Source organism: Cercospora kikuchii (genome assembly GCF_019650295.1).
Source record: "Cercospora kikuchii DNA, contig_00002, whole genome shotgun sequence".
Classification (NCBI taxonomy): domain Eukaryota; kingdom Fungi; phylum Ascomycota; class Dothideomycetes; order Mycosphaerellales; family Mycosphaerellaceae; genus Cercospora; species Cercospora kikuchii.
This window is the reverse complement of record NW_025408583.1, coordinates 70,664-97,196: the sequence shown is the minus strand read 5'-3', so window position 1 is coordinate 97,196 and position 26,533 is coordinate 70,664. Positions and strand designations below refer to the sequence as shown.

At 51.5% G+C, this 26,533-nt stretch overlaps 7 protein-coding genes across 7 annotated transcripts; 1 reads left to right on the top strand and 6 right to left on the bottom strand.

The window, feature by feature from the left end:
- Positions 1-672: 672 nt before the first annotated feature.
- Positions 673-5,251, bottom strand: CKM354_000228700 (uncharacterized protein; the record flags this gene model as incomplete). The annotated part of the gene is made up of 7 exons (XM_044797440.1): positions 673-1,427; positions 1,483-2,113; positions 2,167-2,404; positions 2,463-2,960; positions 3,025-3,273; positions 3,329-4,145; positions 4,198-5,251. 7 exons carry the CDS (start codon positions 5,249-5,251, stop codon positions 673-675), a joined length of 4,242 nt encoding a protein of 1,413 aa, XP_044653375.1.
- A 3,367-nt stretch (positions 5,252-8,618) lies between these two features.
- Positions 8,619-10,417, bottom strand: CKM354_000228600 (uncharacterized protein; the record flags this gene model as incomplete). The annotated part of the gene is made up of 2 exons (XM_044797439.1): positions 8,619-10,212; positions 10,266-10,417. The coding sequence occupies 2 exons, from the start codon at positions 10,415-10,417 to the stop codon at positions 8,619-8,621; spliced, it is 1,746 nt and encodes a 581-aa protein (XP_044653374.1).
- A 660-nt stretch (positions 10,418-11,077) lies between these two features.
- Positions 11,078-12,020, bottom strand: CKM354_000228500 (uncharacterized protein; the record flags this gene model as incomplete). The annotated part of the gene is made up of 3 exons (XM_044797438.1): positions 11,078-11,668; positions 11,727-11,804; positions 11,859-12,020. The coding sequence occupies 3 exons, from the start codon at positions 12,018-12,020 to the stop codon at positions 11,078-11,080; spliced, it is 831 nt and encodes a 276-aa protein (XP_044653373.1).
- A 273-nt stretch (positions 12,021-12,293) lies between these two features.
- CKM354_000228400 (uncharacterized protein) lies at positions 12,294-16,607 on the bottom strand (the record flags this gene model as incomplete). The annotated part of the gene is made up of 9 exons (XM_044797437.1): positions 12,294-13,357; positions 13,414-13,793; positions 13,853-13,916; positions 13,970-14,096; positions 14,733-15,471; positions 15,520-16,142; positions 16,194-16,339; positions 16,392-16,472; positions 16,526-16,607. 9 exons carry the CDS (start codon positions 16,605-16,607, stop codon positions 12,294-12,296), a joined length of 3,306 nt encoding a protein of 1,101 aa, XP_044653372.1.
- A 452-nt stretch (positions 16,608-17,059) lies between these two features.
- Positions 17,060-18,132, top strand: CKM354_000228300 (uncharacterized protein; the record flags this gene model as incomplete). The annotated part of the gene is made up of 3 exons (XM_044797436.1): positions 17,060-17,726; positions 17,781-17,928; positions 17,991-18,132. The coding sequence occupies 3 exons, from the start codon at positions 17,060-17,062 to the stop codon at positions 18,130-18,132; spliced, it is 957 nt and encodes a 318-aa protein (XP_044653371.1).
- Positions 18,133-20,608: 2,476 nt separating this feature from the next.
- CKM354_000228200 (uncharacterized protein) lies at positions 20,609-22,308 on the bottom strand (the record flags this gene model as incomplete). Its single annotated transcript, XM_044797435.1, has 2 exons — positions 20,609-21,573; positions 21,630-22,308. The coding sequence occupies 2 exons, from the start codon at positions 22,306-22,308 to the stop codon at positions 20,609-20,611; spliced, it is 1,644 nt and encodes a 547-aa protein (XP_044653370.1).
- A 1,120-nt stretch (positions 22,309-23,428) lies between these two features.
- On the bottom strand, positions 23,429-25,176 carry CKM354_000228100 (uncharacterized protein; the record flags this gene model as incomplete). Its single annotated transcript, XM_044797434.1, has 4 exons — positions 23,429-23,626; positions 23,681-24,089; positions 24,153-24,909; positions 24,990-25,176. 4 exons carry the CDS (start codon positions 25,174-25,176, stop codon positions 23,429-23,431), a joined length of 1,551 nt encoding a protein of 516 aa, XP_044653369.1.
- Between the last annotated feature and the right edge of the window lie 1,357 nt (positions 25,177-26,533).

Sequence of the window (26,533 nt, the reverse complement as noted above, 5' to 3'; positions counted from 1 at the left end):
ACAGTGGTCAAGTTAGGCCCCAACTTGAGTGCTGTTGATAAGCTCGGTCCAAAGTTGTGAATCCCTCCTTGGCATTGCCAGTGTATATATAGATACATTTGATGCCTCGTATTGCGTCTATGCTGTCTTGTCCTCTTGGCATGGCGTCCCCAGCGATCGTTTATAGTTTAGCCTTCGTACTCTTATCCACAAATTGACCTGTTTAGCACGAACTGCCCTATAGTTTCCATCGTGGCATTCGTATCCAATGAGGCTTCTACGCCACTGAGCACATAAAAAATGCCCAGGACAATCGCCACAAACGTAACAGCACTGCATCAATCTTTCATTACGGAGCAAAGGATTTGGGTCGTTTCTCGCACATCCTCTCCTCACAGTTGTGTATTCATGGATTACTACTCAAATGACCAGACGTGCTGTGTGTTGACTCTTCCATAAGCACTGCTTCTCGGTGACGAACTAAGACTTGGAATGATCAGAATAGAAGTGATACGAGAGACGTGATCTGGGTTCATTTGTCTAATGCTGTGATCATTGCAACATCGATTACACAAAGCAGCTGGGAAGCAACAGTGAAGTCATAAGATCTATTTGGTCATTCATTACAATATGTGCCGTGATAACGGACTTGCTCGCGATTTATAGTTTTTGTTCATGCATTCCAGTCTTGCGCTACTCGACCTTCTTGGTCTTCTTGGTGCGCAGCTTCATCAAAAGGAACACCAGTCCATAACTCGAAATGACGAAGATGACGCAGATTGCGGCATCGCGCCACCCGTAGTAGTAGTCCTTGATGTTCAGTGTCTTGAGCCAATCACTTCCTTCGCGGTACTGGCAAACTTGACAGCCAGCGGTCGCGTCGGGGTTCAGTAGGTTCGCGCCAGAACCAACGTTCTGCAGGTAGGATTCCAAGTAGGAACCACATGTCTGATTGCCCACTGGGTCAAATACGGCCAGTTCGCTGTCCTTGCACTCCACTTGGATGTCCCAGCTTGAGAACACCAACATAGAAGAGATAAGATACTTGAATGGATTCATCCAGTACAGCCAGTATTTCCAGAAGTCGACCATCTGCGAGTAAGGCAGGATGATGCCAGAGAATCCGACAAGCGTAAAGAGGACGATCGGGTTGACGAGTGCCGCAGACATCACGTTAGGAGCATACGCTGCAACGAACTGCCCAATTCCGGTGTAGATGAACTCATACATGAGCATAACGAAGAAGATGGCACCAGCCTTGTTCGAATCTCCGGGTAGTCCGACAGTCCAGTAGAAGGGCAGGAAGAAGCACACGGTGCAGACGATGAGGTAAGGCATCTCGGAAATGATCAAACTCGCCACGAACGAGATCCAGCTGTACATCTTGGACTTCTTCTCGCGGGCATCGTAGATATCTCGTCGCTCGATGAAGAGTGGCTGCAACTGAGCTGTACCGCGCGTTAGTTTCTTCTATCAGCCTATATGTGGCAGAGGAGTACTTACAGATAACACCTGGAGCGACGAAGATGAAGTTGAACATTGCGAACATGCGCAGCTGAAGATCGCCCACACCCTGACCAAGCTGCCAGAACGAGAATCCGGTATAAAAGCCAAGAATGATGTGCAGCATGAACTTGTTGTTGACGTATTGGGTGTTGCGCCACATCGATTTACTGGCACGGATCGTTACGACCTTGATTTGTTCCAATAGCGGCGTGGCGAACTCCGATTCTACGTCGTTCTCGGCAGTGACGGAGCGTTGTCGGGACACGGTGTTGATCAGACTATCGAGTTCTCCCAACATCTTGGAATGTTCGGGCGATTCCAACCAGACCTTGTTCCAGTCTCGCGATGTATCAGTGACCACATCGATCATGTGCTCAGCCGGATTTGTGCCTGGTGGACATGGAGCTCCGTTGCGCCCGAAGTAGTCTCGAATAACCTGAGCATCGTCGCCGATGTCGCCGAAGTAGACGGTGTTACCACCCTTGGCCAACAGAAGAAGCGTGTCGAATTCAGCGAACAACTGCGCGCTGGGCTGATGAATAGTCACAAGGATAGCTTGGCCAGCGGCAGCAAGCTTCTTTAAAAATCTCACGGTATTGAACGCCGCTTGACCATCGAGACCGGAAGTCTGTAGTTTCGAGTTAGCAATGTATCTAGAAGAGTGTAAGAGATATTGCTTACAGGTTCATCGAGGAAGATCAGAACACTGGGCTTAGCAACGAGCTCGACTCCGATCGTCAGTCGCTTTCTCTGCTCGATCGTCAAACCTGGGTTTCCGGGCGATCCCACGAGACAATCTTCAATGTCACGCATTTCCAGGAGATCCAAAATCACATCGACGTATTTCAGCTTCTCTGCACGTGGTGTGCTATAAGGTTGACGTAGGAGGGCAGAGAATTCCAGGGCTTCTCTCACGGTGCTAAATGCGTGTCAGTCATCTCTGTGACAATAAGTAAGTGCAAGTTGGTGACACTCACGTAAGAGCTTCGTGCACATCCAATTGCTCGACGTAGCCGGTGGAACGTTGAAAGCTGACCGAAAGAGGTCGACCATCGACGAGCACAGAGCCACTGAGCACTCCGTCCGTCTTCCGCTGGGCGAGAACATCCAGTAGGGTCGTTTTGCCAGCTCCAGAAGATCCCATCAAAGCTCCGAGTTTGCCAGGCTTTACCCAACCATGAACATCATTGAGCAAGACACGGGGTCCTTGAGGTGTGGACACAGTATATTTGACATTCTTCCAGGTAAAGACTGCCTCGTTCCTGGCGACAGCTCCTTGGTCTGACGAGCCATCCGTGCTGTCAGATTCGGGTGCGACCTTCTCTTGAATTTGCGATTCCTCGTCAGCGACGAGTGCGGATGTGGCGTGGTGGGCTTTTTCTCTTGGAATCAACGGAACGCCGGCTTGCGCGAAGCTCCCTTTTTGCATCGTGGTGAAGATGATGGTGAGGACGACATAGAATGCCCACCAGACCCTACAGATCGTGCGTCAGAGCCGACCTCTCATAGTGTGATGCCGAGCGACGATGCAGCACTTACCAAACAATGCCAATGTTCCTCCACATGTCCGAATGGCTGTACCTGAGGCTGTCAAGGTATTGGTCGCCAGTCACAAAAGCGGCGCCCGGCTCGGCGCCTCGAATGCCAGTGCAAGCCTGATTCTCGATAGAATCGTATCCGGGACCACTTGGCACGAGATTTGGACCTACGCACGGTATGATCTTGTTGTGAAACTCATTTGAAAGCATGGCGTTGTAAGCATAAGAGAACGGATTGATCCAGTACAGCCTGATACACGTTAGATGAAGCCCAAAATCACTCGAGTAGGGTAACAATTGCTTACCATACAAACCAGTCGACCATTTCTGACTTGGGAATCATGTATCCGGTGTATCCGAGAAGGGCCAGGACCGCGACACCCGAGAACTTGCTTGCATCGTCGAAGTTCTTGAATGCTGACCCGAGCGCTCTGAATAGAGCCATAGATGCGAACGTCGACGACAGAATAACGAACCAGAACACAAAGAAGGTACCGGCATCTCTCTCAAGATTGGACAGGAAGTAGGTGATCAGTGAGAACGAGGATACCTGGAGTAGCAAGATCGGAACGTCGACGATGATCTGGGCGAGTACCCATGCTGCTGGGTGAAAGAAACCAAAACCTCTGTGCTTCTCCATAACGAACCGGCCCGTGAAGGAATCCGTGACTTCGGTCTGTGCAAGCATTGCATTGAAGAACAATGTCACAAAGATCACTCCTGATTTACCGAAGAATCCAGCAGAGTTGTTCGGCATGTTGTAGAACAGAGATCCTGTAGTCCATGCGTTCACAAAGTTGGTCCCTTGCTTGATGAACAAGTTTGTCCTGTCTCCAGAGATAATAGCGACTTGCCGCTTGACGGTGGCGACCATTTGCGACCAGAACCCGACAGTGACAGGAGACTTGGCTGTCAGAAATCCGGGATGCTTTTCTACTGATATCGCTTTCTGGAAGTCTTTAGTATGGTTCTCTGCTGCAGTCGTCGCAGGATAGTCGAGCTCAGTTTCCATAAGCTGTCTGATCTGAGATGACTGGTATGCTGCAGCGATAGCTTCAGCAGTCCTCGGGAAAGTGTGTTCGTGTCCAGGACGGATTCTTCGCTCTGTTGGTACGGTAACGCCTGCATAGTTGTCAGCTTCTGATCCTGAGAGGGTGGCTGTTACCAAACTTACCGGTTAAGTAATCGGCAACATTGGCGCCATCAGGGCACTGGAAGCCGAGTTCTTCCATGAACGTCCTGGCCTGTGATGCCGGGCCGTAGTACAGTTGTTGGCCCTTGTCCAATACCAACACCTTGTCGAATTGGTCGAAGATGGCATTACCTGCTTGATACAGCGTCACCACGGTCGCAAGCCCGAAAGTGTCCGTCATCGTCCTAATAGTCTTGACGTATTGCAAAGCGGTGCTCGCGTCTAGACCTCTTGTAGAATTGTCCCAACAATACACACTACCGCGCGTCGCCATCGCCTCAATGAGACTCACACGTTTCCGTTCACCGCCCGACACACCTCGAATGTACGGGTCTCCAACCTTTGTGTCGAAAGTATGAGAGATCCCGAGAGCGTTGAGCAGAAAGTCTCGTGAGGCTTTTCGGGCTTCTTCTGGCGTGGCATACTTTGCCGGAGTCTTGTACGGGACCTTTAGTCGCGTCGCGAAATCGACAGTCTGTCCCACCGTCATCGTCGGAAAGAAGATCTCTTCTTCGGTGTTCATCACAATTTGTCCTTGGTATTTGGAAGCCGCTGTGTGGTCCATTGTGCCATACTTGACTTCTCCTTCCACAGAGGAGAATTCCAGGCGTCGGTTAGACAGTACCTTGAGAAGACTCGTACACCCTGCACCAGGACGGCCGAGGACCAGAAGCATCTCGCCCGGCTTGATGCATCCATAGCTGTCTTGAATGATAGTCCGTGTGGAAGCTTTCACATTCCCTCGCTGAAGGAATGGAGGGATGTATTGTGACAGAATGTTCTCGTTGAACGACGCTTCGGCGCTGACACCTTTGATCGTGAGATTCTGCCATGTGAGACCTAAGCTTCTTGTACCGAGAGCGCTGCTGTCGCCGTCGTATACTGTGCTGGCCTCGGGCATATCGTTCCAGTTTAGATCGTCTCGACCAATCTCCTGAGCAGCTCCCGTATGCGTGCTGCCTGTCCGCCCCGATCTCGTCTGCGTGAGGCGCATATCTGAAGGATCCATTTCGATGTTTTCTTTGTTGTCCGCCATGATGCTGGACGCTTTGAGGTCTGCAAAGCAAGCAGCGTCAACAGCTCACGTCACGTTTGATAAGTGCTTGAGAAACGTGGCTGCGGTGGCAGAGTCTATCTTATAAAACCAAGATATGACGACAGCGTGGCCTGTCCCAACAGCATTGGACATCTGCTTTGTCAACGCCCGTACATGGATGGAGGAAGAACACGGCCTCAAGGGCATCTTCTCCGGGGCCTTTCGTGCCTTACGAGAACGACACATAGTTCATGCGGACAGATGAACCCTCCGAGTCTCGAAGAATTCGACAAATCATAGGGCTTGCCAGACTTTCAGCCCTGGTGCCAGACTGTTGTTGCAGTGTTAGTGTGATCACCGCACGGACAAGTCGACACGGGGGAACTTTGTGATGGCCCAGACTAGGTGACGTCCACGAGTTCGCACTACTTCCCGCAATCTCTCACCCATCCTCATTCGTGAGTGGTGGCTGGCGAAGACTGTGAGCCCGAAACCTCATTTGCAGGGGATGTTTTGGCGAAACACACGAGTACCGGCCGTATCGTTCAGTAATCGGAAAGTTAAAGTTTGGTTCAGTAATCTTTGTTTGTGGATGTGTCATCAGGCTTGGCAAGCTCTCGCCCAAGATTGATTGACGACGCCTATTCGCCGTGTTTGCAAGCCGGTGCTGGAGAGGTTTCTATCCGCGAACGCAGCTCGTACGACAGGGCTTGAGCTGCGATAATTCGTACGTTGAGGTACCTAGCTGGTCCGACAACATCAAGAAGTCGCCAGACAATCCGGTCCATAAACCAATATTTGAACATCTTGGTGAGCAGACAGTTAATGTCAATCATGGTCGGATCACGAACGTGGTCAAGGCATTGACGATCGGATGTCGATGAGAATATATCCAGGTCCAGTGGAGTCTACTTCCGAGTAGACGGAGTCCGAGAGCCTGCTTGCTTCTAGATTGAAGCGATACACGGCAATATGAAACGCGTCCATCGCCATGTTGCTTGCGGCACCTATCAGACCTCTAGTCTGTGTTCTGTCTAAAGACCACTGACCTGAAATAGCGCACCTAGGGCAAAGCGAACTTAGTTGACATGAAGTACGCCTGTGCTTTGCATGGAAAGCATCTGAGACCTCGAGCTACTTCTGACAGGACGCAAGCCTGCCTCCACGACGACTTGAATTCGTTCTCGAAGTACGAGTTGCGATCTGCAAGCGTATGCCTCCTGACTGATAGACGGATATACCATTCGGTCTCCATGGCTGCTTGGTTCGTTGCAAGCAATGCACGAAATGTGCCGGCCAAGAAGACGAGATCCATTGATAGCCGTCACATCGTTCTAGATTGTCTCAGGGTATCCGATTCATAATCATGTGTCGGCCATGTCGAAAGTACGGGATTGCGCGGTTCCGCAAGCGCCCTTGATACTTTCGATTACTCAGGGCCCAAGGTTCATCCGCTCCCCGGCTCGACTGTGTTCCCGTTGGGTACGTCTTTGGTACTATTCTGATCGCTAAGACTTTATTCGCCCAGTGCTAAAGGTGTCGATGCACATGTCGAGACCGCTCCCGATCAATTGCGGCAACAGAGTGTGCGCACCGCGCTCGGGGCGGACAGGACAAAACGCTGGAGACAACTATGTGAATTTTTTTTTCTGGCCTGTCCGCTGTCGCTGATGGTGCTATCCTCATACACGGTACACGTCTCCAGTGTGCTGCTTCCGTGTTAGAATTCTCCTTGAAAGAAACAAATCCTGGCCACGGCCCCTCCCAGTGTGTGGTGCAGAAGTGGAGAAATGGACTACGACATTTTGGTGAAAGAGGAGCTTCTGTTGGGGAAGTGGGGAAAGATACACACTTCGTGGAAAGACCGCTGAAGTAGAGTAGGATCCCTTGCTCTGCATTCGCGCTGATACCGTTCTTGCGAGGCATGATCTGTGCTTTCGACTCGATGGCGTGTCAAACATTGGACCAACGTGTTGCGTGGGTCCACAGCATTCCAAGGTTTTTCTCTAGTCTTTCCTCGCAGCAGTTCAAGCGACTCAAGGCTCCTGGTCGCAAAGTCTTGTGCTGATACATGGTCGGCAGTTGTACCAGACTCGGCCGACAGCACTTTCACAGACATCATTGCTCGTCCATGACCAGGGCACGTATAACTGGCCTTCACTTTTGCATACGTCACAGAAAGCAAACTGCAAATAAAGCTGGGAGGCTTCGTAGAGTGGCCCTTGTGGCTTTTACGGGCAATAGAGTAGACAGGCACAAAGAAGCATGCGGTACCTTGTTGCCGGCTGCTGACGATCGCTTGCGTCCAAGCCGAATTACCGCCACATACTTGCCAAAGGCTTCTGGAAGTGTATCGCTCGTCACGACCGACCCGCGGTGGATCGTCATGCATCTAACTTGGGGCATTCTGAGTAGAGTGGCTGCTGGTAGCTCTCATCACTGATCAATAACGATTAGCTCGTGCCATGCGTGGGGATGAACTTACACACACTCTGTTTCGGCGGCATCATGCTTCATCCCTGTCTCGTTATTCTCGTGCTGCCCACGTGCTGGAGAAGGTCTTTGTAAGACTCAAACCTGCACCGACTGATTTAGGTAATCAAGGTCATCGGAACCATCACGAGAAATTGCAACCAACAGGGGAGTCATCGGCTAAGACATCCGCTGCCAGGTCACGCTCAACCATTGGCAGCGACATACAACTGCACGCTGACGAAGAATTCTTCGTAGGCTCGTCAGAGATTGAGCATGAGAAGCATTTGCAGTCTTCCATCTATGATCCAGCTGTCAATGAAAAGGCTCATGCCCGTCCCCGCACCTACTCTACTAACTCCTATAGTCCGAGCCGTTGTCTCCTGGAGACTCATCCACTACTGATCTGTCTCTCTCTCAGGTTTCGATCACACACAAGCTCCGGTTTGCGAAGCCACATTACTGCTCGGTTCTGCATGGACACCAGCCCAGACAGCCGCTCATCCCTCGGATTCCTAGTACCTCGAGAACTATCGCTATCAGTCAATTGAGCAAAGATGCTGTGACCAGCAGTAACAAGAGCTGTCGAGGATGAAAATGCGGCTAGGAGATGCAATGGGCAGACCAGGTGGAAAACACGGACGTTGGTTGTCCTTACGTGCGAAGGGTGCCACCGATTGCACTGACCAGCACAGTGCCTCTATCTACCCACAGCGTTACAAAAGTGTCGCGGTAGCTTCTTCATAATATCACTCTCTACATCGTTGCGGGCGAGCACCTGTCTTAATATTCGTGATGAATTCGACTGCGTTGTGTGCTCTCCCACCACGCCTGGGAGCTCCATGAAGAATGGGTGCTGCCTGATAGGCACTGTTACGATGCTTGCCTCGACATCTCACGCATTGGCAAAAGCAATCAGGTCATCTAATCCAAAGGGAAAATTGCCGGCGAAGCTGTGTAGAATATTCTCGTCATACACATCTTCCTCTGATCCAAGCACGGGGTCCCAGTTAGCTGTCAACAGGTCCAGCCCGGTGGTGTCTAGCATCGACGGTGCATTTACATCCTGCAGGATCATGTCCGATTGGGTGGAACGCGAGGCATCTCCGTGTTCTTTGTCTCGAGGCTGCATGAGAGTGGCCAAACCACGTTCGAGGCGGGCCAGCTTCGCCTTGAGCTTCTCAGTGCTGCCCCAGAAACTTATGAAGCGATCGATGGTCAGCTGAAGGAGATCCAAATTGGAGCCCGCCAATCGGTGCTGCCGCGTTAGTGATGTCGGGCCAAACACTCGACAGGAGCACTGCGCGGCGGCGGCAAACCAAAGTGTGTTGACCAAGAAGGGATTGACATGGCGATAGTGACGAGGATTACTGTTGCGAACAATCTTGACGATTTCTTCGGCGGCGTTTAGATATTTTGTCCATTCGGCTGTAGATGCTCTCGAGTGCAGGCCATGAGAATGAGAAGATTCTTTGCTGGTATTGTTCGCCCAGGGCGCTCGTGCACGAACCGAGTAGTTGTTGATCATGACATGGCTCAGCTGGGTCATAAGATGAATACTATATTTGTCCGCATCTGCCTGTAGCTGGGTTCCGTCAGTCGGGTCGTTCTCGAAATTTAAGATCTCGCCACTGTAAACCAATTCGTCGGGCAGCGATACGGTTGTGCAGGACAAAGCGTTCGAGACTAGTGTCAGATCGACGGAGAGTTGCTCAGCGTATGAGGGCTCGAGGGCCAAGGCACGAGCAGAGAAAACCAGTACCTGGGTGTTACGCATTAGGGAGTTGATGAGGATGAACCAAGCTTTGGCGCTTCTGTTTCCAGACTTTGTCAGATCTTTCCATCTGAGAGCAGGGTCCGACGCAAGGAAGCAACTCTTTTGATACGATCTAGAAAACCAGTCGCTGTCAGGAACGGGCAGCAGTGTGAAATTCTGCGTCCAGTCGATAGCCGTTGGTAATCGGCGCAGGGTGCTAGCGAAGACGTCCATCTCCCAGATGGCCCACCAAGCCCTTCGGTATTCCTCGCGCATTGTCCACTGCTCCAGATCTATGCCAATTGCACTTATGTCACTGTCGGGATCGAAGTCCTCATCAATCGCATGTAGTCTGATCTCGTAAGAAATACGAACGCATTCGCCCAGAATCCTCCAGGACCGAGGTCGCACACTCTCTGTCAATTCAAAGTATGACAGAAGAATATATGCTTGAATGAGAGTAAGTGAAGGAGTCAGGTCTTCACTCTCGGTGTAAGCTCGACGCAATCTCTGAGAGGCAATGGTAGCGAAGTGTGAAGCCGCTGGAGTTCCTGAACCGGTATGATCGGATGTCTCTGCGGATGGAGTGGCCACGAACCTAGCGGCAAAGGAGAAGATGGAAGCCAGAAGAGCCTCTGCATCCAGTATGGACTTCGTATGAGCTAGTCTATTATCCAATATTTCTCTGCTGAACAAGGAAAATGCGGTCATGTTCGAGAAGTATGACGATAGACTGGTTAGACTTGTCAGCACGCCGGCAGCAATTTCCTCGTGAACTGCGCTTACAGTGCGTTTCCCAGCTCTCGCGTCACTTCCAAGTGCTCGAGGGCAATTCCAAGAATACGATCGACCTTCGTGGGACACTGATGTCCTTGAGCTGTGGCTTCCTGCTGGGATGTCACTCCTTCAGATGGATAAGTAAGCTCCGAGAATGACATTGCGTCTGAAGCGTTACTCGGTAAGCTGGTCGCCTCAAGGCGATTGTCGTGGAAGGTGGAGTGTAGCGGCGCTACCGATTGTGGTGACGGAGCGGCGAAAGAGTGACGCTGACTCCTCCCTACAGGCGTCCTGTGGCCTACGCGTGTCAGCAGGAGCGTACAACACAAAGACCGCCAGCAACAACAGCCTACCTACCAGGCTTTGGCCCGGGCTTCAGTTGATGGCGTGGGTATTCGCACGATCGAGCTGCTTTGCTACATGGCGTACATGTAGGAGCTTTGCGGTCACTGGAGTATTGCATTGCACGCTCAGCATACGTCCTAGCATCGACAGCCCGATCAACTGATCACCCACCATTTTGTCTTTCGCCTAGCACAATACGTTAATCACGCACATGATTAACACGGATGAAGGGCACGAACTTCCTGCAAGTGTGGCATGATAGCACTTTCACACTTGACGAGGTCCAAGGAATTGACGGTGAGTTCATTTTGCACTGTGAGAAAGACCGCGCAAACAACCATCGGGGTGATAGGAGGGGATCCGAAGAGACTCTACGCAGCGGGGTAATTAAGTAATCTGAGCTGAGTCGTGCCGGCCCTAGGCCGTATTGGGCAACAGACTTTCTCGAGTGACGCCCACGTCGTCAAGGAGAACCTTTACACAAACACCATCGTGTTCCTCGTAGCACCGATACCCTCAACCTCTACTTCAACAACATCACCGTCCTTGAGAAACCCTTTTGGCTCCATGAAAAGCCCCACACCTGATGGAGTACCAGTCTGGATGATGGTGCCTTTCCTCAACGTCGTGCCTCGGGTCAAATGAGCGATGATCTTGGCGACTGAGAATATCATGTCCGACGTGTTGGTTTGTTGTCGTACCTGACCATTCACACGTGTCGTGAGCTGCAGAGACTGAGGATCTATGGCTTTGTCGGCTGCGAGAATGCAAGGGCCCGTCGGTGCGAACCCATCGAAAGATTTCGCATAGCCAAATTGGCCACCAGAGACGTCCGCTGGGATTTGGAAGTTGCGCGCAGATATGTCGTTACCGCACGAGTAGCCAAGGACGTAGTCCAGCGCATCCGCTTCTGAAATGTTCTTCGCATCTCTACCAATCACAACAGTAAGCTCTCCTTCATAGTCCAGCTGGCTTTGAGCGTCGGCGTGGATGTGTACATTATCGTTCGGTCCAGTCAAAGCGTCTGCTGGCTTAGTGAACACAACAGGGTAGACAGGAATCTTTAACTGTTTGATTACGAACGTCAGCCAGCCGCTTGCTTGAAAAGTCCTACAATCATCTTACATTCGCCTCGCGAGCATGCTGCATGTAATTCAGACCAATGCATATTACTTGTGGTACATGGGGTAGAGGGCAGAGAAGCTATGGTAGGAGTCAGTCAACGGCGACAGCAGCATAAGACAAGAGCGATCGTACCTTTTCAATCTTTTCTCTGCGCCCAGTCCGCTTGAAACCAATGTCAAGATCTCCATCCAATACCTCTGCCTCTTCACCTATCGCTGCTGGTGCGCCGTCAACGTCACCGAAGTGAGCATTCCCATCTACTCCAATGAAGCGAATGAGCCTTCGAAACGCCATTTCGCAGTTTCGGAGTGAAGTCTCGGATATGTGCTGTCTTGAAGTCCACAGTAGCGCGCAAGGCAGGATGGCCACTTGCAATCAGCATGGCTGCGACTCACTTTTGTGTACCAGCGTTGCAGTTTTCCGGTGTAAATGAGCCGGACGGTCTAATTCCCTAGCAGCTCCTTCTGTACGCAGTGACCCGCAATTGAGACGAACATTCAGGGCACAAGATTCTGCACGGATACAGTGAGACTTGCTAGATTTAGGGCTCTAGCTTGACTACGTAACTCAAACGATTTGATCTTTGGGCATCTCGTACTTTGAAAAGACCTCGACTTGGGCTCTTCCAAATTCCCGCAAAATGGTTTGCTTCCTTGCCTCGGACCTTGGGGCGATTCGCGCCGGATATGGCTCGGCACATACCAAGAACCCAGCGCTGTATCCAGTCTCATTACTCACGTCCGGCTCGATCACATTGCCAGCCGCATCGAGACCAGGCTGAATATCGAGTGCCCACAGTATCTTCGCGATGCCGAGGAACAAATTTCGCTCGGCCAAATGAATCCCTGGGCAAATGCGTCGACCGGCACCGTAGCCCCAATGGTCTCTGTTCTCAGCCTCACCCGCAGCCAGCTCGGGCGCAAGTTTGGTGACCCCTTTGTAATGGTCAGGATCGAATTCATCAGGATTGGGGAAACGGATCTCGTCGTGTTGCATTCCGAACGCATTGATAAAGATGTCGCTTCCTTTTGGTAGCAACATGCCGTCGAGCATGTCGTCCTCAGCCAGGGAATGAGGGAACGCGAGTGGAACGACTGGTCGCCATCGCATCGCCTCTTTCACACACGCCACAATGTACGGCAGACTGTCGTAGTCCTCCCAGACTGGACTCCGATCTTCTCCCACAACCGAGTCAATCTGTGCTTGCGCCTTCTTGAGGACAGCAGGCCACTTGGTCATGGCATGAATGCATGCGATAATGATTGAGCTTGTGGTATCCGAACCACCCTCCATGAGTGTACCACAGAGGAAGTAGAGAGCGTGCCTGTCAAGATCGATCTTCTCTTCCTGCTCCAACAACCTGTCAACGAAGCAGTCCCTGCTGCCAGATGCTTGCCTTCGGTCAATGACGTATTGATGCCATTCGTCGTAGAGTTTGTTCATTTCATTGCTGACGTCTTGGGCACGAGAACGCCACATACCAAGTAGCTGTTCTGGCACCCATTTCAACCAAGGGAAGACATCCACAGGAGGGGTATTTCCAGGCTCCATCACCTTCGACCAATTCTCCATGAGCGAGTACAGCTTTTTCATGTGCGCAGTCTTGATTGTTGGTGTTCGAGTTCCGTAGACTGTTGTAAGAATTTAGTGGCCCGATATTTATGGCTGAAGCATTTGAGAAACTCACCAAGGCTCATGATTATGCTGTTGCTGAACCGTTTGGGATGTCTCATATGTCCATCCGGCTCGACGATGAAATCGCGCAGCATTTGCACTGCTTCCGCGTTGACCAGTTGGATGTGAGTTTTCATGACCATAGCTTCCATAAAGTATTGATGGATCAATTTGCGACATGTCTGCCATTGCTTGCCGTACTGCATCAGAAGCACGTGGTCTCCCCCTCCAATGATTCCATTGCCGACGTGCGAATTCGGTCTATGGTTATATAAATTGGACTTCTTATCGAGTAGTTTTCGCACAAGCTCCGGTGATGTTAGGACGATGGCAGTGGCAGAGCCAACCTTCAGAGAGAAAATTGATCCATACGTTTTCGACCATTCGCGAAATCTAGTTCCATATCCCGTCAGTAGCAACACAGACTTTGGCAAGCTGGCAATAAGACGCACTTCAGATGCGTGCGTTTCGTTGGTATCTGATGCAAATTACCAAGAAGAGGGATCGTAGGCGGACCTGAATAAACATCAGTCCTAGCTGTACGGTAGGAGTCGACTGATTATACTGACCTGGAGGCAGACCTTTCTCTCGTTTTCCCACCGTGAACACGAGGTAAAGGAACGTCAAGGCACCGAGCGCCAAGACTGTTTTCAAAATCATGTTTGTGGCGATTAGGTCTGCTGTTGGTTTCCGTTGCTACCACGTAATGTCATTAATGGGTCCTTGCGGCCTGGGGATTGAGCACAGTTCTCTTGTATGCTGACCATCGGACGAATTTCCCCATCTTTCGGTCGATTTGCGATCTGCTGTCTGAGATACCCCATGCACGCAGTAGCCGAACGCCAGCCGCGACCTTCTGTCTACTTTGCATTTCTTTAGTCTGCGGGGTATGGCGCAAGTCTGGAGCCGAGAGGGGTCAACTGTGTTACCTAAGTCACGCGATCTGCGAGAAGGGTCCAGCATCTTTTTTTGGACCTCACTGTGTGACCTCGAATCAAGCTGACTGGGCTCCATGGAGACCGGCTCCCAACCCGACCAATCAATTCAAATCATACCAAGAATTATGGAAATCTAATCGGAGAGTGTTTGAACATGTAGACTCATAAGCAAGATCAGAAATCCAACACTATGCTGGGCTCACCGGCTCGGTGCAGGCTCGTTCTTAGTTTAATGGCAAGCTGGTATCGATTCTGACTGGCAATTTCTGTCACAAAGTACAGTATGAACGGCCCATCATCTTGACAGAACACGTTGCATTACCTCTGAAAGTTTAGATGCACAGTCGTCTAACAATGTTGCTGACCTCCAAGCGATGAAACGATCAGGCCGTACTAGCACGCAACCATCCTCGCTAACTTGCCTCAGACGAGCCCAGTCAAAGTAGACATCTTCGAAGTCTTGGTCCCATCCAATAGAGTGACACTGAATGATCACGCCGGATGCTTTCGAATAATCCAAAGCCGCCTGTTTCCAGCGTTCCCCTCCCGGCCCGGTCAAGAGAGAGAACTGACCGTGTCCAGCAAGATCCATGGTCGAAATCTGAGCACCCACAGCCTTCTTATTGAGCCACGCATGAGGCAACCGCTTGCCAGGATATGTGCTGATCACGTATTGGCGCACCGGATCAGATGGTGGCTCTGGTGGCAAGGGCTCATCTTCTTGATACACTGCGGCCGAAGTGTAAAACTGGTTCATCTCGATTCCGAGTCCATGGAATTCGTTTGCCGTCAACGCTATGGCTTGTTGCCACTTCTCTCGCCGTTCACGGCCAGCTTGGTTCGCCATGCGAAACTCTTTGAGTATTTCAGTCCTCTTCGTGACGTCCTCTTCAAGCATACCAATAGCACTCATCCACGGCAAGTGATCACGCAAGCCTTGATTTGCACGCTCGACTACGCCAGCTCCGACTGGCTGTCGCTCCAAAGAATACGTGTCTAGGAGCTCGGGGCCAGCAGCGGCAGACATGACATAAGCCACCTTCCAGGCAAGGTTGAAAGCGTCTTGAACGCAGGTGTTTGAGCCTAATCCATTGAAGGGCGGATGGCGATGTACAGCATCGCCTAAGCAGAACCTGCAATCGTGAGCCGAGATCTTGAGTGTTGTGGGTCGAAACACTTACACGTTGCCCCGAGAGTATGTTTCTGCGACAACCTCGTTGATTCGCCATTTACTGACGTCGACAATCTGAGCTTTGATGGTACTGTCGCCAATCACCTTGTGAGCTTGAGCCAAAAGCTCATCAGAGGTAGCTTCCATCTCAGGTGCATTTGGATCAGCCCCAGGCCGTGGCAGGAATATGAACATCCATTCGTCCCACGGCCGAACCATACGAGCGATACAAGCCCAACCCCACGCAGGATACTCGTCCTGAGGCTCGAATACCCAGTGGAGATTGCCGTTCCGATACTTCATCAGGTTGGATAAGTCGGCCTTCACCAGTACGTTGAGTGCTAAACCTTGGCCTGGTTTCTTGATCAAAGGAAGGCCCAATTCTCGAAGCACTTGGCTTCTAGCCCCGTCGCAACCAAACAGGAAGCGGCTCCGAACAAGGTAGGGAGTGTTAGTGACATTGTCACGAAGTTCACTGACAATAAAGTCCCCGCCTTCCTCCTTGATTGACACGAAATCGGTATGGAAACGCAACTTCCATCCTCCGTGAGCCGCTCGTCGCGTCAGAATTGGTTCCAGTTCAGTCTGTGGGAGATCTATATGTCTACAGGGACTAGCAGCGGCATAGTCTCCCTACACTTGAATTAGTCATCTGAGTGCCTCATGGGTAACAGGCTTCGATACTTGACGTTTCGGATCGTTGCCCCATGAATGGATCCGAGCGAATTCTTCTCCTGCCATGCTACGACACCACCTGGTGTGCTCCATGTTCTCGCCATGACTCGATGCAGCTATACAGCTGCGCTCCAAACCAATGTCGCGAAAGCACTCTGTATTCGATCATGCGTCAGGGGAATCCATGACCAGCTGAATGCGACTTACCGAGTGCTGCTGCGTTTGTGATGTGAGCCCTCGGGCTGTCTGCCGTTCCCGAAGCCGCAGACACGATGATCCCAGTACGGCCTGTGATATTCCTAAGTACAATATTGCATCTCGCTCAAAAGTTTGCGACTGACCATGAGAAGCCAGAAAGCATGCTAGACTAGCACCCGCTGGTCCTGCCCCAACGATCAGAAGGTCGGTCGTCAAGGTCTCCATGGAGTAGAGTTGTGTTGTGCAGAGCACTTAGTCGACTGGGCTCGACTCGGCGTTACTCTGACAAGCGTGTTAATTATGGCGATGCGGTTCATAAGCTCCCCCAGATCACGAGGTGTGTAAATGCTGTTCAGTGGTAGGCCGGACTATCTCGCAGAGTTACACCGAGCTGTTTGTCCTGAAGTATATGTCGCTTGAGGAATATCGTTCTCGGCTAGTATTGCGGCACTCGAGCTACTCCCGCTGTCGAGGCACGTTGCTGTCGCAGCTTCTTGAGAATGTGCCGAGCGCTCGTCTGAGCGCTCGGTCGAATACCTACTCATAGCTCCTACCGGACGATCTAGACTGGTGGACTAGTAGGCTCAGCTCGTGGCGTGTGTGATCATGTCTGCTTCCGCAGCTTTTCGAATCGATGCAATCACTCGACAATTCCATAATCACACACAACGACTGCAATGCCCGGACCTCCATCCCTAGAGAAGATCAAGTTGGTGCGACTGGCGCATGTCAACTATGCTCATGCCGACATTGAGAAAGCGCGGCAATTTCTGGACGATTTTGGGTTCCAGGAAGTTGAAGAACGCGACGGAGTCTTCTTCTATCGTGGCTATGGAACGGAGCCCTTTGTCTATTCCGCTACGAAAGCCGACAGCAATGCATTTCTAGGAGCAGGTTTCGTGGTGGAAACTTTGAGAGATCTTGAGTTGGCATCAGAGACCCTCCCAGGCGCAACATCAATACATCAACTCGATGCGCCGGGCGGCGGAAAGCGCGTAACGTTTTATGATCCCGTTGACAAATTCCCAGTCCATCTCGTTTATGGACAACGCGAAACAGGTATCTTGGCCGACTATCCCGAGCTACCATCGAACTACCCCTTCGCCAAACATCGTCCAGTGAACGCATTCAAACGCCTCCAAGCTGGACCAGCGCCTGTGCATAAACTTGGTCACTTTGGCTGCTGCGTCACAGACTTTGCCTCAGCTTTCGAGTTCTACACGACCCGGTTCAACTTGAAGCCGAGCGACATTGTGCATGCAGATGGCAGAGATATAACGACCTTCTTGCATCTCGACCGCGGAATGGAGCAAGTCGATCATCATACTTTCTTTTTCTTTGAGGGTACGAGCAGATACCAGGACGGGTTATGATAGAAAAGGCTAACAATTCGGGAAGGCCCAAAATTCCACGTTCACCATTCCAGCTTCGAAGTCCACGATATGGATATCCAGGCCCTGGGCCACCAGTGGCTGATGGCGAAAGGCTATCAGCTCGAGTGGGGAGTGGGTCGACACGTACTTGGCTCGCAAATCTTCGACTACTGGTGCGTATCCTCGATTGAACCACAGGGCTCCATCCGACAACGCTAATTTGCCTTCAATGCAGGAGAGACACCTCTGACTTTGTCCTCGAACACTACGCTGATGGGGATCTGGTCGATGAGACGACTCCCATAGGCCGGATGGCTGCCGGTCCAGATAATCTCCACATCTGGGGCCCTCCTTTGCCACCGACATTCTTGCAATAGATAGACTGCCGTTAGGCTAGACTTCTCGTATGATCGTATCGGATGCACTTGTCGACGAGCATTAACAAGCACAGCTTTTCCAACGGCTACTAGCCTAGACTGGTTCAAATGCCGATGAAGGCAAACATAAGCATCGTGGTGAGCTCCCTGATCTGAACTCTGTCGTCCTGATGCCGATATGCACCTGTGCGATGAGCCAGCGAGAAGCCCTTTGAGGCATCGCTGGCTCGAATGCCAGCGTCAACTCCAGGCCAGACCCTCTATCGTGCTCGAGACGTGTTGCGAAGAAGACTTCCGAGCTTGCTTCATGTCGGGGACAGCCAGTGTAGGAGACCATGTGGATCTTTTCTCAAGTGCCGTCCGACACAGACCATGAACTAATTCCCAATTGTTATCCGCATAGAGCTAAGCAACTATCAAAAACGTACGTCGCTCGATTTTGAAGGACCTGACTCGACTATGCAAGATTTCTTGGTTTGAATTGACGAAAGTCATTCACAATCATGATACTTCAGCCAAGCCACGAATGCTTTCAATATGTGAAGCAAGGCGGGACCAAATCGGACACAGCCCGCATATCGATGAAGCAAGGGTGAATCGCCAAGGCTGCAATCAAAGTATCGCGACACCTCTTCAAAAGTACTTCCGTCGCTCCGTGCGAAGTCTCTCGGAAACAATGCCACTTCATTCTCAAGCTATGCACGTTGTCGCGCTCCTTCTCGGTGCGTTTGTGGCTTCGACTTGCGCTCAGATCGATTCGACGGCCAAGGAGCTTCTCCGATATCCTCATGCCAAGGTCGATGACTGTACGGACGGCGAGTGGAAGTCATTGAAAGTGAGATCTGCCAGCGGACATGACCTGCTCAAATGTTGACACTGCTCGCAAAGTGCCCATTCTGGAAATCATGCTGCGCCGTCTCCACACTCCATCACAAGAGAGCGCCGTATTGCTGTACAACGGGCGAGGAAGGCTGCTGCAACTCTGAGTACACTCGTTGGAAGTCTCGCCCCTGCAGCAAGGAAGAGTACCCCGCTAAAACATTTGTGAGTAATCAACATTTGTCCAACATGGGCGCCCATGGAGAAGCTTTGCTGATTGGACCAATGCGCAGTGCTCGAAGCAACTCGGTCCCGCAGCAAAGTGCTGCGTGAAAGAGCTTACCTACGATACTCATAAATTCTGCTGTGATCCGGACATGCATGCCAAAGATGGTTGCTGTTGAGAGATACTGGTGCCCCTTCAGCTTTCCAAGACAAAACAACGGAACGAGGCCGGTAGATTTATCACTTTCGCCTGAAGAAAGACACAACTTGGCCAGCGAGACAAGCGTAGGCTCAATTGTAGCCGCATTACTACTATGCGTCGGGAATGCCAGGTCATTCGAGGCCCAGCCAGCCGAACGCAATGCATGAAACCATGTCCATCAAGTCGATTTGCAACCCAGATGCAGCAACTCTGCTTTGCATCAAAAGTATGGACTGCTACCTTGAGCTTCATGCACAAGATCGCAGCGACTCCGGTTTGAAAGAGGATCCAGTGAATGGTATGAAGTGAGTAGGTCGGAAGGATGAAGCAAGCCCAGGAGAAGGCGGAAGAGCTCCACGAAGATTATTACAAGATCCTACACAGGCACGCGGTGTGATGACAGATGTGCTGGCATTGATCTCACAACATCCATCGACACATCCCCTGAGGTGTCGACTGATGTCCGCGTCGGAAAAGATTTCGGAACGCTCCCACGAGTACATCTCTTAGTTCGGACAGAATAGCAGCCAATAGACCGCGCCACTTGTCGAGAATCGATGCCGACAATAAAGCCGAAGCGCTGCTGGAACAAGCCATGGTCTGATATTGATCATGACAAGAGTCTGTCGAGATTCCGCTTCTCGGAAAGAGTGGACGAATGCCTCGAGCTGCCCAATTCAATTTTCGCGGCAGTCACATCTCGACCGGAAATGGCAGGCAAAGCCTCGAATCCAGGTCTTCCGTTAGCGTTTCGACATAGCAAGCCAGTGAACAAAGTTTTCGTCAGATGTCGTTCGACATATCGGGCAATGAGGCGAAAAGTGTTTGCAGATTTGCATCTTCAGGCCCGAGCGGGAGGACTCGCGGCAACTCTTTTCGGGGACATGAGCTAGCGTTGCGGTAATTGCTGCGAATCAGACGCAAAGTATGGATGAAATGGCTTCTTCTGGCGGCCGGAGGTTAATGATGTATCACCCGATGTGCGGCTCTTGTGCGAGGTGAAGAGAATGGAAGTGGTGTGATGGCGGGAATGGAGCGAGAACAGAAAGCGGATGGTTTCCGATCTCGCCGATATGTCTCGTGATGTTCCGCTTGGCGGCTGAAACTTCATCCGTCCCTGCGAGACAGGAGATTTGCAGGCAAGGACAGAGTTCATCGGAAGCAAATGCACAATCTTTCATTCACCAACTTGAGGTCCTATCGAACTAAGTGTTATCGAACGTGGACGTCTCACAGCTCATCAGCATCCGTCTTCTCCTCAACAGCACCCTTCTCAGCAGGTTCTGGCCGCGGGCTGGAGATCCTCTTCCGTCGCCACTGCTTGCCCTTCCACTGCAAGACTGCCACCGGAAGCACACTGCACAAGAAGATCAAGCCAGCCATCAAACCACCGCTCGCGGACCCTCCCAGACTCTCCAGCATATCAGGATACCAGAACGGACCTATAAAAGCCCACGTGGAACGCACGCAATTGATGAAGGTTCCGATACTCGCGCTGTGCTCTACGTGGCAGTCCACAGCGTATGTTGTCGACACAGTGGCGATGATCTGGGCGCCGACGGCTGCGATTGCGATGCCGATGATGGGTGTCACGTTCCAATGACCTTGCTCAGACTGCTGGAAGCGGACGCCAAAGACGATGATACCGACCATGCCGAGGGCAAAGCCAATGTACGACAGCCAGAGACGATGCTCAGCCGGAGGTGCCCGGTATCCCAGCTTCTTGGCCTTGTGGTTCATCCAGAAGTCGCTCAGACGTCCGCCGATCTGCTCACCAATGATACTTCCGATGATGATGCCCAAGAATTGCAGGCCGATCTGCTGAGCATTGAATCCGAATTTCGGCACAAAGAGTTGCGGGATCTCTACTGTGAGGAGAACACTGCAGAAGCCGAAAACGATCGAGTACGCGATTGTCGGAATGACGATGGAAGGAAACTTGAACAAGCTCAAAGGCTGAATGAACTCATACAGCTTGAGCGGGTTGGGATCCAGGCGGCCAAAGGTGAGATACTCCTGCTTGAATGCAGATCCGACGTGCGTGACACCCTTGCGGACGTATCTTGTCTCGGGCTGTAGGAAGAGAGCGAGAATGAATTGCGCTCCATTGATCATGGCCAGAACCCAGTAGATCCATCTGTAATTTCCGGTCTGAGTAACGACGAAGCCCATGATGAATGGACCAAGAGGGGGACCTGCCTGGTATTAGCAATCGTCGACAACGAGGAAAAATGGTAAGGCTGGATCTCACCCAAAGTGACTAGCAAAGTCCAGACACCCATAAACTGCGCTCTCTGCTTCTTGAAGTACGTTTCTGTCACCACACCACTCCCGATACCTCCGGGAGGGCTGATGAAGAACGAAACAAAGGCACGACACACTGCCATAGTAGCATAGCTATGCGACAAAGCACAGCCGACGTTGAAAAGCAACGATCCAATGGCACTGATGAGCCAAACAGGTCTTCGTCCATAGCGATTCGAAATCGGTTTCCAGAACAGTGGAGCGAAGCCTAGAATCGCAATCTGCAACGACGTCAAGTACGATGCTCTTGTGATCGACGTCTCGAATTCTTCGGCGATGTTCTCGTATGCTGGGATGATGGCAGCTGCGATGAATGTTGTCATCATGGCATGGAATGCGACGCAGGTCAAGTTCGCCAACTTCTTCCACTCTGGCCAGTTATAAGGATCCGCTGGATCTGCCGAAGGTATTGGATCAAGGTCCAGTGTGCCATGGCGACCGAGGAGATAGTCGCGGTGTTCTTGTGGAAGGTATGCTGCTTCTCCAAGACTGATGTTTGTGGCTCGGTGTCCAATCTCGATGTCTGAGCTTGCAGTCTCTGGCTGGATTTGAAGTTTCTGGTCGTTTGATGTGAGGTTCCCAGGCGCAAAGTCCTGCTCGTGGCCTGCACGCTTCTGTTCTGTCATCATAGCTGGAGACTGTAGGGAGTTCGCATAGGCTTCCGAGGCACAGCCTTATAAGCTGAAGACACGGCTCCCTTTCAGCTTCGATCTCAGTCCCACGAGACTTCCCAGGCAACGCGCGAGTTCCAAGAGAAGTGTGAGCAGTCTCTTCGCTGGAAAACGTCCTGCAAAGTCCAAGAAAAGAACAGCCAAGCACTCCTTTGCTGCTGAGAACGATTCAACGTCCAAAGAAAGCAACAGAAGTGGAACCTAGCAATAACATTCTCGGTCAAACAGAGCAAAAGAAGAAGCAAAAAAGCAATAGTGCGTGGAAGGGGAGCAGCAGAGAGGAGTCGCAATCGCTCGCAAATCCCAGTCTGCTCGCCGCTGCTGCGGCGTGCCGTATAAATAGCCCAATACAATTCGAGCTCGGTTAAGAATCACAGCGAACGTCTGGCATCGTTCTTCCCCATAAAGACATTGGGGCGAGACAGTGACCACTTCCCCCACATTCTCCCACACGCTTTCTCCAGACTTGTTTGACCTACCGCGTGAAAGTCCTCCATTGTCAAATGCCGTTCTGCTGCTCCGAAGGGCTGTTACCACGGGTATTGTAGAATGACCACGCGGCAGGATAAAGGAAGTGGATCAGGTGGAGTCATTGGGACGTCGACTAAGACGAGCGAAGCAGTAAGTCCAAGCATGTCAAGCTTTTGAGTGGCCGTTCTTCCATCTTTAGCGTGGGAAAATCGGAGCCGAGTGACGAGCCGCTTCGGCGGAAGTGGACCACCCTGGGGCTTTTTGATGATGTGTCCGAGAGCAGGTCCGAGACGGCCGTAATTTATTGGCGCCTGGAGATTATTTTCTGGCAGCCCACTGCTGCGTTGCGCGCGCATGACATTTGATCAGAAAAATTGACCTGCTACCCAATATCCTACCTGATACTTGGCCACAAGCACAAGGGAACTTGAAAAGCGAATATGGCAAAGGCGTCAGACCTCGATGCATTTACCCATCAGCATACGCCAGCCGGAAGAAGGAATATCCGAAAGACTGACATGCGGATGTTGGCCGGGCTCTGACTTGTTGTCCACTTCAGCGGCGTATACTGCGGATGAATTCCATCGAATGCATTACGGAAGTGTTACGAAGTCGACTTCCCTCTCTTCGAGATCCTAACCTCCAAGCCTTCCTGCACTACGAAGAATGTCGAATGATATTTCAGCTCTTCGTTGGGTCGCAGAAGCTGGAACTCATAATCGCGGAAGAGTAGCGGCAGAGTTTTGTTCATCTCCAGTAGAGCCAAGTTCTTGCCGATGCACAGATGCGCCCCTCCTCCAAACTACAGATTGATCAGCAAAAGCGGGAGGACGAGATGTAGATGACGAAGTATTACCTGGAACATATATCTCTCCATCGTCTTCGCATCGCCTTCTAGCCATCTTTCCGGGCGGAAGAGATGGGCGTCTGCGCCAAAAATTTCTTGGTCGCGATGTAAGACCCACCCATTCAGAGCAACTTGCGTTCCGCCTGGAAGGTTGTGTCCTTCGATTTCTGCTCCGGCTGGAGGTACAAGGCGAGTGATATTCAAGCCTACCGCAGGTCTAACACGCATCGCTTCCTTCAGACATGCTTGGAAGTACGGCAGAGCTTGGACTTCACTCCATTGTGGAATTTCCGAAAGCTGGCCTGCTTGAGTGGCATTGTCCAGTTCTCTCTTCAGTTTCGTGTGGATCGTCGGGTCACGAAGCACATGATAACTGAAACTTTGCATCGTTGAAGCCGTGGAGTCGGATCCAGCAAAACTGCATCAATCAGGTCAGTCAATAAGTCCATTTTCGACAAATTTTGGGTTCCAGTACACTCACATCGCACCATGAGCAACAGCAAAAACATCGCCATCCTGAAACACGTCCGGAGCCTTCTCATGCGCCTCAATCAACCTCTGCAACAAGTCTTTCCTCTCCTTCCCCACACCAATCTTTCTCCTCTCCTCAATCGCCTCGAGCGCCATCCTCGTGATCAAAAATCTCTTCGGCCCCTCTCCTCCTCCAGGAACCAGTTTCCAAAGCGGATTTCTGCGAAACACCCAATCCCATTCGGGAATTTGGCCAATCAACCCATCATACCACTGCATATCATCAATTGTCTTGATCGCATTTTCAACATCGAAGCCGGCTTCCAAGAACCCGAATCTTCGCGAGAAAGCAATTTCGCCCAGCACATCGAAGGCGAAGTAGTGGAGCCAATTTCCTAGATCGCAGCTCTCCCTCTTCTCCACATCCTGGCAGATCTTATCGAGACGTTGAGTGAGGTCTCGCTCCACGTTCTCGATGACATCCGCCATGGTATGCATCGTCGCCATACTATATGGACCAGAAGCATAGCGCTTCTTTACAGCATGCACATCTTCGCGCGTTTCTGTGAAGATGTCCGGGTTCTCGGGAGGAGGGAACACTGCATAGAATTGCGTCTTGTGAAATCCTGATCCGGCAGCCAAAACACTTCTCGCTGCCTTGGGTGAAGAAAAGCTAAGTTCATTGGGTGCGATTCGTACAACAGATCCATATTTCTCGTGCAGTCGGATGTGGTCGGTTTCGGTATGTCCGGAGTAAGTGGAAAGGACTGCGAATGTATATCACGTCAGGAAAGAATGCTTCTGGTATGTATCAACCAATGCAGAATCTGGAGCTACTGATACTAACCTTTCCAAGCACGACTTCCTGAAGCAAGAAATGGACCAGGGTATTCCCTCAATGGCGACGCATACTTGTAGTAGAAGAAGCGTAGCAGCAACATCGCCGGGAGAACCAGGATCCAATACGCTCGTAAGATTCGATAAGCTGCGAGCACGACAGGCTCGTCATGCCTGGCATCTCGTAGCACAGCCATTTTAGATGCGATCTCGAATGGACTCCGGTGGTCGATGAGAGTCGTCTACAACGAAGCGCAAACCTCTCAATCAAGAGAAGTGAAGTTCTCCATCATAAGAGAGGTCAGTGCGAGCCGCCACTGACCCCTCGCAGACAACCAGTGACCTCCCCATTCTCTCTCCTAATGCTTTCCCTGTAACGGCAAATGCTAATCCGGACCTCGTACGAAAGAATAGGCTTCTGAACGTGCCAACCATGACCTGTCAGCCGCCAAGCACGCACCCAGCCAGAGTTCCAGAAATGGCCCAGAAGTCCAGACGAGCAAACCGGACAATTGACCTGTGCGTGTTGGCGAAACAAACGTGGGCAGGCTGGATATGTGTGGTGGATGCCTCGATGCTGAGAGTTCGGCAGTTGATTGCAAGTGCAATCGCGAATGGAGACCGGGCGTGGGGACGGGGAAGTGGAGAAGCTGCGGCGTTTGTGGCGAATGGGATGCGAGGGAGCGCATCAATCGGTTCAGATGAACAGGGGATGTTGATTACTCTTCGACGCAGACTGCGCCATGTTCGAAAAGTCGCCACACCTCTCAAGCTACGATCGTGAAGACGTGATGTTTCACGTGCGAGCAGATCAGCTGCACTTCATGAAGCTCGAATCTGGCGCTGCACCCTCTGGCCTTGCCGAGCAATGAATACACCGGCCGGAAAAAGTCTTGCGCGCGCGCTCAGCCTGCCTTTTTTTTCAATATCAGGAGCTTCAAATCCTGCCGTAAACTCATCTCTTTGCCTCAAAAGAACGTTGCTAAGGATTTCAGCTACAGAGAAGACAATATGCAATCTCGCGTTCCTTTTGATCGAGTGCTGTCTCTGCATTTGAGGTGCATATTCAATTCAGCGGGCGGGTCTGCGAGGTCCCGGCCGCTCCGCCACTGGCATCGTGGATTCCTGGCTGCTGCTGTCTTTGCGTACGCCTCAGCGTTTCACTCGCCTTCTCGCAAGCTCTCGCATTCAAGACCTACATCCAAGAGTGTTGAACAAGTAAAGATCGGCCGAGTCATTGGATCAACAGCACGGCGCAAGACCGAACACCCCGCGTCGTGGCTCGCCAGGTTCTCTTAGGCATGGTCCTCGTTCAATGCGGAACCAGAGTCCTTACCTGAATGTCCCGATGCCTCCATTGTCGTTGTCACCTTTGAGCTGCGTCATGTACGCATATTAGGCACTCTGCGAAAATCACGTTCCTTTCGCGACTGGCATTCATGCTTCTGCTTTACAAATCCTTGGCTTCATTTTCCGGGTCTGCGCTGTCCGCCGAAGCCATCCTCCTCGATATTCGTTGCCCACCCGGAAGCAACGAGAACATTCATTCTAAGC